This window comes from Entelurus aequoreus, linkage group LG04 (assembly GCF_033978785.1).
Source record: "Entelurus aequoreus isolate RoL-2023_Sb linkage group LG04, RoL_Eaeq_v1.1, whole genome shotgun sequence".
Classification (NCBI taxonomy): Eukaryota; Metazoa; Chordata; class Actinopteri; order Syngnathiformes; family Syngnathidae; genus Entelurus; species Entelurus aequoreus.
In genome coordinates, this window is record NC_084734.1 from 53,561,173 (window position 1) to 53,574,108 (window position 12,936).

Sequence of the window (12,936 nt, forward strand, 5' to 3'; positions counted from 1 at the left end):
GCTATTATTGCAGGTATACACCCAGAGTCATACAAACCTCGTTTCCATATGAGTTGGGCAATTGTGTTGGATGTAAATATAAACGGAATACAATGATTAGCAAATAATTTTCAACCCATATTCAGTTGAATATGCTACAAAGACAACATATTTGATGTTCAAACTGATAAACATTTTTTTTTGTGCAAATAATCATTAACTTTAGAATTTGATGCCAGCAACACGTGACAAAGAAGTTGGGAAAGGTGGCAATAAATACTGATAAAGTTGAGGAATGCTGATCAGACACTTATTTGGAACATCCCACAGGTGAACAGGCAAATTGGGAACAGGTGGGTGCCATGATTGGGTATAAAAGTAGATTCCATGAAATGCTCAGTCATTCACAAACAAGGATGGGGCGAGGGTCACCACTTTGTCAACAAATGCGTGAGCAAATTGTTAAACAGTTTAAGAAAAACCTTTCTCAACCAGCTATTGCAAGGAATTTAGGGATTTCACCATCTACGGTCCGTAATATCATCAAAGGGTTCAGAGAATCTGGAGAAATCACTGCACGTAAGCAGCTAAGCCCGTGACCTTCGATCCCTCAGGCTGTACTGCATCAACAAGCGACATCAGTGTGTAAAGGATATCACCACATGGGCTCAGGAACCCTTCAGAAACCCACTGTCAGTAACCACAGTTGGTCGCTACATCTGTAAGTGCAAGTTAAAACTCTCCTATGCAAGGCAAAAACTGTTTATCAACAACACCCAGAAACGCAGTCGGCTTCGCTGGGCCTGAGCTCATCTAAGATGGACTGATACAAAGTGGAAAAGTGTTCTGTGGTCTGACGAGTCCACATTTCAAATTGTTTTTGGAAACTGTGGACGTCGTGTCCTCCGGACCAAAGAGGAAAAGAACCATCCGGATTGTTATAGGCGCAAAGTTGAAAAGCCAGCATCTGTGATGGTATGGGGGTGTGTTATTGCCCAAGACATGGGTAACTTACACATCTGTGAAGGCGCCATTAATGCTGAAAGGTACATACAGGTTTTGGAGCAACATATGTTGCCATCCAAGCAACGTTACCATGGACGCCCCTGCTTATTTCAGCAAGACAATGCCAAGCCACGTGTTACATCAAAGTGTAATAGTAAAAGAGTGCGGGTACTAGACTGGCCTGCCTGTAGTCCAGATCTGTCTCCCATTGAAAATGTGTGGCGCATTATGAAGCCTAAAATACCACAACGGAGACCCCCGGGCTGTTGAAGAACTTAAGCTGTACATCAAGCAAGAATGGGAAAGAATTCCACCTGAGAAGCTTCAAAAATGTGTCTCCTCAGTTCCCAAACGTTTACGGAGTGTTGTTAAAAGGAAAGGCCATGTAACACAGTGGTGAACATGCCCTTTCCCAACTACTTTGGCACGTGTTGCAGCCATGAAATTCTAAGTTAATTATTATTTGCAAAAAAAAATAAAGTTTATGAGTTTGAACATCAAATATCTTGTCTTTGTAGTGCATTCAATTGAATATGGGTTGAAAGGGATTTTCAAATCATTGTATTTGTTTATATTTACATCTAACACAATTTCCCAACTCATATGGAAACGGGGTTTGTACATTTTAGTACATGACGCATGCTAACTGTTGGCATGCTAACATTTCATGCTAGATTTTTATAGCTCATTTTGGTAGGATACAGCGAAGAGTTTTATTTTCATTATCGGATGGTATCTGGCTAGCAGTCTAATTGTTAGTATTTCAGTTAGGTTTTGGCTTTTCATCATAGAATTTCTACTGAAATGTATTTTGCTAGTTGAATGTATATTCTATCGTAAGAACAACATGACCGCAACTTGTTAGTTTGTTCCCTGAGGACTGCTTTTGTGTAAGTGAAGACTCTTCTTGCTTGTGAGTGTGACTATACATTCACAGCTATCAAAGCCAATGTTTGTGTGATACATTCGTACATCAAGCGCTGTTTACCTCATTACATGATCAAAGCTGGAAGAGGGTAGGGTGTTATGCTTAAAACACTTGGGAAAGTTAGCATAAGGCATCCGTGTAAAGGTTCATATAATGCGTAAGGGAATGTACAGCATGTAACATGACAATCCAGTTTTGCCTGAAAGGGAGTGGGAAGAAGATAATTTACTTAATCCCACCCCCAGTCCTCCATTTAGTGATGAATACATTGAGCTTCACTGTTACTTTGTTCAAGGATTATTACACAAATGTTATGTCATGGTGGCATTACCACAGGTATTACGTTGTAACAATAGTTTATAGCAACAATGTAAGAAGAATGAACAATACCATTGGATTGTAAATAATCAAATGTAGATACTTATTCTTATGCTTTCTGATCTCTCTCTCTTTAACACTATGAGACAGAGTACAACAGCAATTCAAAGTAAATACCCTCATCTCTATATTTGAACCAGACCTGATGTTTACATGACAGTTTAAAGCAGGGGTCACCAACCTTTTTGAAACCAAGGGCTACTTCTTGGGTACTGATTAATGCGAAGGGCTACCAGTTTGATACACACTTAAATAAATTGCCAGAAGTAGCCAATTTGCTCAATTTACCTTTAACTCTGTTATTATTAATAATTAATTATGTTTATCTTTGTGGAAACACTGATCATCTTAATGATTTCTCACAATAAATATATATAGAAACAGATAAATATCAATATGCAACACTTTATTTTTATATTTTCTCTAAGTGCACATTTTTCAAATTGAACATTTTCAAATGATGACTTCTAAGACAGTCTTGTGAAATCACAATATCCCATTTTAACTAGCTAGCCACTAACATTTTTTAACAAATCATGAATTACTTTGCACCATGTTTGTACAAATAATAACTCATGTAAAATACAAAAGTAAACTCTCAAATTTTTAAATCATGTCACACTTTGAACTGGACACCAAATCTATTATCTGTTTCTTTGTCAGTTAGTGGGAAGCCTGGCATTGCACGCTGTTAACTAGTGTGTTGTACTCTGGTGTGTAACTTGACACTGCAACTCTGAGTGAGTCTTGCAGATGTGCATCAGTGAGGCGTGTTCTGTGTTTGTTCTTGATGAAGTTCATGTCAGAAAAGGCTGATTCACAAAGATAAGATTTTTCCTCATTGTTTGCGGAACCTTCTTAATCTTTTGGACATATTTTCACAGCAATCTGGCCTTAAGCTTAATTATGATAAATGTAAAATGTTAAGGATCGGAGATCTAAAGGGAACGTCCTTTCGAATGGAATGCAAAGTGCCTGTTTTGTGGACAGATGGACCAGTTAACATACTTGGTGTTGTTGTCCCAGAAAATCTGGAAGATCTAGGCTCAGTAAATTATGATAATCGACTAAGAAAGCTGGACAAAATTATGCAATTATGGAAAGGGAAATCCCTAACCTTGTATGGTAAAATGTCTATTGCCAACTCGTTAATTATTCCTCAATTTATTTATTTGTTTTTGTCATTACCAGCTCCATCACAAAACTTTTTTAAGATTTATGAGCGGAGGGTCTTCGATTTTGTCTGGAACGGCAAACCAGAAAAGATTAAAAGAAAGGTTTTGTACAAAGAGTATGAATATGGGGGCCTGAAACTTCTCAACCTTGAAGCTATGTGTCTGTCTTTAAAAGCATCAATTGTTCCAAAGATGTATTTAAACATTGAGTGGTACACAAATGTCCTGTTGGACAAAAAACATGTACTGTATCAAAATAAATTGTATCCTTTTTTACAAGTGATCCCCTCCCAGAGAGTCTGCTGGGAAACATGGCGGGGTTCATAAAGGAAACAATCCACTCATAGTGGTGTTTTCAATTTTATGTGCCAGAAAAAAGAGACGATATTTTGCAGCAGTTAATATGGATGAACTCTAATATTGTAATAGATGGAAAGCCTTTCTTTTGGAAAAATATGTTTGAAAGAGGAATCATTTTTGTCAATGATATTATCAATGAGAATGGTAAAATTATGAAGTATGATGAATTTAGAGCTATGTATGGTGATGCTTGCTCAAGCTTTTCATTTTATCAACTAACTGGAGTAATTGGGAAAAGATGGAAACAAATAATTAATTATGGAACTACTAAATTATTAGTTTGTAAACCTCTAATAAGAAATTCTAGTTGGCAAAAAGGAACTAAAATAAATAGAAAAATATATAATTTTTATTTAATAAAGAAATCTTTGAATGCTGCCTCATACAACACAAATGGAAAATGGGAGGACTTTTTTGACTTCCCGTTGCCATGTGATGCTATATTCAAACTAATCTATAAAACCACTATCGATGTGCAAAATCGTTATTTTCAAATTAAAATTATTTATAACTTCTTACCCACAGGGAAAATGTTAAAATTATGGAATATGACAGAGTCAGATGATTGCCGATTTTGTTGTCAGGAGCCTGAATCCACCCTGCATTTGTTTTGGTATTGTCATATTGTGTCTTTGTTTTGGGTGGAAGTTGAAAAAATGTGTTTAAGGATTGGTTTGTTTATGAAACTTAATGTGGTTTCTGTTATTTTAGGAGAGTTCATTGACAATCATGATTTAGTCAATTTAATTATAGTACTCGGTAAAATGTTTATTTTTAAGGCCAAAAACAGATATTCACTTAGTATTACTTTCTTTAAAACATTTATTCAGTATTTTCTAATTTTAGAAAGTTACATGGTTGAAAACGATAATGATGCCAAAAAACATAAAAAAAAAGATGAGAAGTCCTCAAAGGCTTATTTTGAAAGTATAATTATGTTTATAGATTATATGATATCTGTTGTTGTGTTCCCTAATTTGAGTAACCTGGACATAATCTGGACTGTACATAAATGCTTATTTTGAAAATGTAATTTTGTTTATAAATTATATGCAATCTATTGTGTTCCCTAATTTTTTTCTGTGTACATGAATGAAGGTGTGTGTTGCTGAGTCCGACTTGGACATTATCTGGACTGGGCCTGGTTTAAAAAAAACCTTTAAACAAATTTAATTTCATGGACAACCTGGTCTGTTGAAGATAAGGCCCTTTTTTTAAAAATAAAATAAAACAAGATAAATAAATAAAAAACATTTTCTTGGATAAAAAAGAAAGTAAAACAATATAAAAATAATTAAATAAAAAATAGTAATTAATGAAAATGTTAGTGGACCAGCAGCCTATACAATCATGTGTGCTTCAGGGACTGTGTCCCTTGCAGATGTGTTGTCTATGTTGTGGGAACCAGAATATTGGTAGCAGAAAGAAATAACCCCTTTTGTGTGAGTGGGTGTGGATGAGTGTGCATGGGGGAGGTTGTTTGGGTTGATGCACTGATTGAAAGTGTATCTTGTGTTTTTTCTATGTAGATTTAATTTAAAAAAAATAAATAAACATTTTTTAAAAAAAAATTATTTTATTTTATTATTTTTTTTTAGAACAGGCCCGCGGGCGACTCATCTGGTCCTTACGGGCGACCTGGTGCCCGCGGGCACCACGTTGGTGACCCCTGGTTTAAAGCAATGACTAGTTTGACATTGCTTGTGTTGTAAATCCAGTTTGTTCCAGAGTTTTACTCCGCATACAGACACACAAAAACATTTACGAATGGTTTGAGCTCTCAGCAGAATCCTTTTGAACAGAAACACAATGAACAAATGGTAAAAAAAAACAACCCAGCATATATTTTCAGTTCAAGCCACGAAACAGGAAGAACAATTTCAACCTGCAAGCACCGGCAGTGAGCGAACTCGTTCAAAAGGTGGCACAATTGCACAAACAAAAATACACATTTTCAGTGCCTCCGTCGGTGTTGAAAACTATTTGTTGAATACAAACTATTACGGCCGTTAGCGAAGAAAAATCCATAAATTAGCCACATCGTTTTATAAGCCGCAGGGTTCAAAGAGTAGGAAAAAAAGTAGCGGCTTGTAGTTCAGAAAATGCAGTATGTTCTGTTAAACCACCAGTAGTAACATAAGCTAGGTTTTGATTGATTGATTGATTGAGACTTTTATTAGTAGGTTGCACAGTGAAGTACATATTCCGTACAATTGACCACTAAATGGTAACACCCGAATAAGTTTTTCAACTTGTTTAAGTCGGGGTCCACTTAAATTGATTCATGATACAGATATATACTATCATCATAATACAGTCATCACACAAGATAATCACATTAAATTATTTACATTATTTACAATAAGGGGTGTGGAGGGGGGCGGGGGGGTAGGATATGGACAGCAAGTAGTGGACATAGAGAGAGAGAGTGAGAGAGAGAGAGAGAGAGAGAGAGAGAGATCAGAAGGCATAAGAAAAACTATCTGCATTTGATTGTTTACATTTGATTATTAGAAATCCGGGGAGGGTGTTAGTTTAGGGTTGTAGCTGCCTGGAGGTGAACTTTTATTGCGGTTTTGATGGAGGTGGCGGTGTTGTTGTTACATTTTTCAGTTTAAAAACTTGCACACAGCACTTTTGATGTCACACCGCTAACATACTAGCAGCAACCTGGTTGCTTTATTGAGCACAGCGCAGTTTGACTCAGTAGAAAACGTGAAAACGATACCGATGTGATCCAATATCACATTTTGAGTCAAGTGAAAACACAATGATAATATATTTTTACGAAAAAGTATGAAAAGAACATAATTGCAGGTGAACACAATAGCAATAATAAAGAGTGTGTAGAAAAGGTAATTACCTTTTTCCCTTTGTAGTCTTCTCACTCTGCCAAACAAACACATGACTTCCTGAACAGAGTAATGTTGGACTTTGCTCAGTTCGTGTTCATATACTAATATCCTGACAGTCCTGACTTACACAGGGAACTGTGCTTTGCTTCCACTTTCAGCCTCAGGTGGAGCTCTGTTATGCCCTTTATATGCTCAAAAGTAAATATTGAATAAGGGTTAGTAATCATTAATATTAATGATATTTTAATAATACAATTCATATTCTTAGAGAATAACAGTTAAGGATTTGATATTCAAAATACAATGACTAAAGGTGCAAGAATCCTATAAATAATATTAATTATTAATAATCAGGGTTACAAAGTAACGCGTTACTGTAACGCCATTACTTTCGGCGGCAACTGGGGGGGAGGGGGGGGGGGGGGGTCTGTGTTTACTAACAAGACATTATTGCAGAGCCAAAGCCGAGTTTCTTAACATGGAGATATTCTCACTACTTTTCATTTGTCGAGACTAGAGCACAATGAAAATAAAATTTTAGTTAAATGTAAGTTGTGTCTTACATCAAAGATCCTATCTACTGCCCAAAACAGCAATTAAAATCTACAAAAGCAACATGCTTCGACGAAGCTAGTAAAGAGAGGCACAGACTCCGATGCCACTTCACCTTCGCCTAAGGATTTTAACGGAGGGACTGCTAGCCAGGACAACGTTGATAGAGTTATTGCAGCGTATGTGAAAGAAGACATGCAGGCTATTTCTACAGTGGAGTCACCCGCTTTCAGGCAGCTAATTAGCATGATACCGGCGTCAAACAGCAAATGGCACGAAAACATTTCCCACATACCTGGACACAGTGGACAGTGAGTACATAAAAATGGAAAGCGAGCTAAAAAAAACACGGCCGAGTCATACCAAAGACTATAAAAATGGGACCCATTACCTCCCTGCTTGGCACTCAGCATCAAGGGTTGGAATTGGGGGTTAAATCACCAAAAATGATTCCCGGGCGCGGCACCGCTGCTGCCCACTGCTCCCCTTACCTCCCAGGGGGTGAACAAGGGTCCAGGGGGTGAACAAGGGGATGGGTCAAATGCAGAGGACAAATTTCATCACACCTAGTGTGTGTGTGACAACCATTGGTACTTTAACTTTAACTTAAAAAAGACACTCCAAACTCTGCCTCTGCTCATCATTCAGCACTGAAGGTACACACTCTGTCAAATCTCTTATATACTCTTTCATTCTAGACTTCTAGAGTGTTTGATTACCACATCACTCTAAATGTATAGACTATAAAAGTTCACAAACATAAAGAGGGATCCTAGTGGGCCAGGCCAATCTTTCCTTTTCTCTAAACTAAAAGTGGGGAAATGCGTAGAGTGTTCCGGGCTTTTCTTTTCTATCTTTCTTTTAGTTTATTTCGAACATGAACACATTTACATCATAATACATCACACAATTTCATATCATTTCATTTACATCATGCCCGAAAAGGAGTAGGAAGAAGCAAAGCTTATTTAATCCTACCACTTTCCCACTTCAAAGCGTTTACAATTATATAAAATCATTTACTGACCTTTTTATATAATAAAATAACATCTATGAATTAGTATATACAACAGTTTGTAATATGTAATTAATTAATTCAGTCATTATTAACATACTGAGATGAAGAATATTTTCAATAAGGTTGGAAGTTTTTCTCATAATTCTTCTTCTTTGTACTTTGTAAGCACTATTAATTTAAACAACCTCTTAAACCGGGCGAACAGATCCACAGAGGACGCCATCGCTGTTGCTCTCCACTCTGCTCTGAACCACCTGGAGCAGCAGCAGAGCTACGTCCGGATGCTCTCTGTGGATTATAGTTCTGCCTTCAATACAATAATCCCGGACAGACTCTGCAATAAACTGGACACTCTTGGCCTCCCCCCTCTCACAAACGTCTGGATAAGGGACTTCCTAACGGACCGACCCCAGAATGTGAGACTTGGCCCCCACCTCTCATCCACCCGCACGCTGAGCATCGGCTCCCCACAGGGCTGCGTGCTGAGCCCCCTCCTCTACTGCCTCTACACCCATGACTGCAGTCCAGCCCACAGTGACAACCTTATCGTCAAGTTTGCTGACGATACCACAGTGGTCGGGCTCAACTCCAGGAGTGACGAGGCTACCTACAGGGAGGAGGTCCTGAAGCTGACGGCCTGGTCTTCAGAGAACAACCTCGCTCTCAACACCAGCAAGACCAGAGAGATCATCGTCGACTTCAGGAGGAGCAGCACCGACCCTGCCCCCCTCTACATCAACGGCGAGCGTGTGGAGGGGGTCCACACCTTCAGGTACCTTGGAGTCCACATCTCTAACGACTTTTCCTGAACAGTCAACACCACAGCAATCATCAAGAAGGCTCAGCAGCGGCTACACTTCCTGAGAGTCCTCGGGAAGTACAACCTGAAGCCTGACCTGCTGCTGACCTTCTACCGCTCGTCCATCGAGAGCCTGCTGACCTACTGTATTACAGTATGGTACAGCAGCTGCACTGCAGCAGACAGGGAGAGGCTGCAAAGAGTGGTCAAGACGGCTCAGAAGATCATCGGCCGCCCTCTCCCCTCTCTGATGGACATCTACACCTCCCGCTGCCTCAACAGAGCCAGTGCCATCATCAAGGACAGCACCCACCCTGGCTCTGACCTGTTCCACCTGCTGCCCTCTGGGAAGCGCTACAGGTGCATTAAAACCAAAACGAACAGGCTAAAAAACAGCTTCTTCCCCAGGGCCATAACCACCCTGAACAGACTTCCCCATTGACCCTCATAACTGCCTTTTCTTCGGTGCAATAACCCATTCCACCAACCACCCTGTTTCATGTAGATATTCATGTACATATTCATTTCACCCTCTGTATAGAGTGTACACTTGTTTTATCGCACTGTATGAAATGGCCTCAATCTCGTTACCCTGCGTAATGACAATAAAGCTGATTCTGATTCTGATTGTGAAACTGGATCATGTCAGTACAATTTTTAACTTCTTTACTTAATCCATTCCATAATTTAATTCCACATACTGTTATGCTAAAAGTTTTAAGTGTTGTACGTGCATATAAATGTTTTAAATTATTTTTTCCTCTAAGGTTATATTTCTCCTCTTTAGTTGAGAAGAAATGTTGTACATTCTTTGGTAGCAGGTTATAGATTGCTTTGTACATCATTTTAGCTGTTTGCAATTTTACCAAATCACCAAACTTTAATATTTTTGACTTAATAAATAAAGGGTTTGTATGTTCTCTATATCCAACATTATGTATTATTGTAACTGATCTTTTTTGTAACATGGTTAACGAATGTAGCGCACATTTGTAGTTATTTCCCCATATTTCTGCATAATAACTCAGATATGGTAACACTAGCAAGCAGTAGAGAATATGAAGTGATTTCTGGCCCAGGACGTGTTTTGTTTTATTCATTATTGAAATGTTTTTATGTTGTATGTTTTGTATATGAGATTTCCAGTTCATTTGATCATCTATTAATACTCCCAAAAATCTGGTTTCTTTTACCCTTTCGATGTCTACTCCGTCTATTTGTATTTGCGTATGATGCTCTTTCCTACTATTACCAAATAGCATTATTTTAGTTTTACTGAGATTCAAAGATAGTCTGTTTTTGTCAAACCATCTTTTTAATTTGTTCATTTCTTCTGTTATTATTTGTATTATCTTCTGTGTGTTCTCTCCTGAACAGAAAGCAGTTGTATCGTCTGCAAATAAAACTAACTTTCAGTCCTTTGTAACTTTACAAATGTCGTTTATATAAAGATTAAACAATTTTGGTCCCAGTATTGATCCCTGCGGCACACCACAGGATATATCTAGCCGTGTTGACATATTTCCACCCATCTTCACATATTGCTTCCTGTTGGTTAAATAGCTTCTTACCCAGTTCAATACCAAAGCTCTGATGCCATATCGTTCTAATTTTTGTATTAAAATATCATGATTAATTGTGTCAAATGCTTTTGTTAAGTCCATGAATACTGCTGCCGCACATTCTTTACCATCTATTGCATTGGTAATTTCCTCTGTTATTTTAATTAATGCTATTGATGTTGAGATATTTGCTCGAAATCCATATTGGTTCTCCACGAGCGTCCCGCTTTTGTTAATAAATAAATCTAATCGACTATTGAATAATTTTTCCATGATTTTGGAGAATTGTGGAAGTAATGAAACTGGTCTGTAGTTAGTAAACTGGTGTACGTCTCCATTCTTATAGATTGGTACGACTTTTGCAATTTTCATTTTGTCTGGGAATTTTCCGGTTAAAAATGATACATTGGTGATATATGTCAGAGGTTCTGAAATGTCTTCTATAACCTTTTTTATCGTTACCATATCTATTCCATGACAGTCGGTTGAAGTCTTGGATTTACAATTTTTTACAATTTTGATTATTTCTTCTTTTTTACACTTTTAAGAAACATGGAATTGGGATTTCTGTCTATGAGCTCACCCAAGTCCTCAACTGACCCATCAGCTGCATTTGGAATTCTTTGATCCAGATTTGTTCCGATATTAACAAAATAATCATTGAAACGTTCAGCTATTTGGTTCATATTGTCATTTTTTGTATGTCCATCTAGAAAGTACTGGGGGTAATCTTTCTTAGCACCATTTTTAATGATGCTATTTAGGATGCCCCATGTTGCTCTCATGTTGTTTTTGTTCTTGTTTAATAATTGACTGTAGTATTCCTTCTTACATGTTCGTAGTATACCAATTAGCTTGTTTTTATATTTCTTATACTTATTTTCTGCCTCTATAGATCTTTGTGTTATAAATATTCGATACAATGTGTTTTTTTTGTGACAAGCATTTTTCAGTCCTTTTGTCATCCACGGTTGGTTGTTTTTCTTTTGCTTCTTACTACGTTCTTTCCATGGGCAATGTTTATCATAGAGTGTTAGAAAGGTGTTGACAAAATTCCCATATGCATCATCTACATCATCTTCATTATATACATTGTCCCAAATTTGTTTCCTCAGATCCTTCTTGAAGAAAATCATTCCTTCCTCTGTACATAGTCTTTGAAATGTCTTTTTGTCAATGTTCTTCTTCCTGTAGTTCCATCATAAATAGTAAAGACTGGCAGATGGTCGCTGATGTCGGTTGTTAACAGTCCACTTGTTATATTATTATCAAAGACATTAGTGAATATATTGTCAATAAGTGTAGCACTGTGACTTGCAATTCTGGTTGGCCTTGTGATTTGAGGATACAAACTCATACTATACATTGTATCTGTGAAATCATTAATGGACTTTTGCTTGTTGGGGTTCAAGAGATCAATGTTGAAGTCTCCACATAAAAAGAGTACTTTTTGACTGATTCCATTGAAAGTTCCCTTAATCCAGTCTTCAAATCCTTCAATACTTGAGTTGGGTGCCCTATATATACTGATCAATACATTTCTATTTCTTTCATGACATATCTCAATGGTTATACACTCTAAAACATTGTCAATAGCCAGTGACATGTCTTTTACCACCTTGTAATGGAAGTCCTTCATCACATATACAGCAACTCCGCCTCCATTCTTATTTACTCTATTAATATAATTGAGTTCATATCCTTCTAGTCCAAAGTCCATTCCTTTTTTTGGATCCATCCATGTCTCTGATACAGGGATAATTTTGAAAGGTTCTTTAAATTGTTCCAAAAATAATTTCATATTGTTAAAATTGGCATACAAGCTTCTGCAGTTAATATGAATAATTGACAGTTTGTTATTGGAATGAATGTTGGTGTTGTACTGTACTTCTGTATAATATAAACAATTATTGTCTATGTGAGAGAAAAAAATGTATGTCTGGATCTATAGCACTGTCCAATTCCGTCCTGTTATAGTCGGTGCTGGAAAAGGTTATACATTCTCTGTTTTAATGATTATTGTTTGTTTGTGTCATGGTTGTGTTTAATTTTTTTATCGTTATTGATATTTATCCAGCTCTGCTATTTTCCTTATGACTATTACTCTTGCTTCCTCTGGTGTTTCATTTAGTTTAATAAATATTTTACAGTTTGCTGTCCATGTTTGTTGTATTTTTCCTTGTTTTCTTAAGCTACGTGCTTTTCTGGCTATGTCTGTGTTTTTCTTTGTTAAAGGTTCATTTATGTACACGTCTGTTCCTTTCAGCTTCCTCCCTTGTTTTAGTAATGCGGTTTTATGTTTCCTATTGACAAATCTCATTATTA

At 37.2% G+C, this 12,936-nt stretch overlaps 1 protein-coding gene across 3 annotated transcripts in view; it reads right to left on the minus strand.

Moving 5' to 3' along the window:
- Positions 1-6,755, minus strand: part of LOC133647911 (calnexin-like) — a 31,483-nt gene extending 24,728 nt beyond the window's left edge. For all 3 annotated transcript variants that reach the window (XR_009825801.1, XM_062043667.1, XM_062043665.1), the window contains exon 1: positions 6,689-6,755. Coding sequence is in view for 2 of the 3 variants with exons in the window: in XM_062043667.1 (XP_061899651.1) it covers positions 6,689-6,731 (43 nt within the window). In the remaining variant the exon portion in view is untranslated. The remainder of the gene's footprint in view (positions 1-6,688) is intronic.
- Between the last annotated feature and the right edge of the window lie 6,181 nt (positions 6,756-12,936).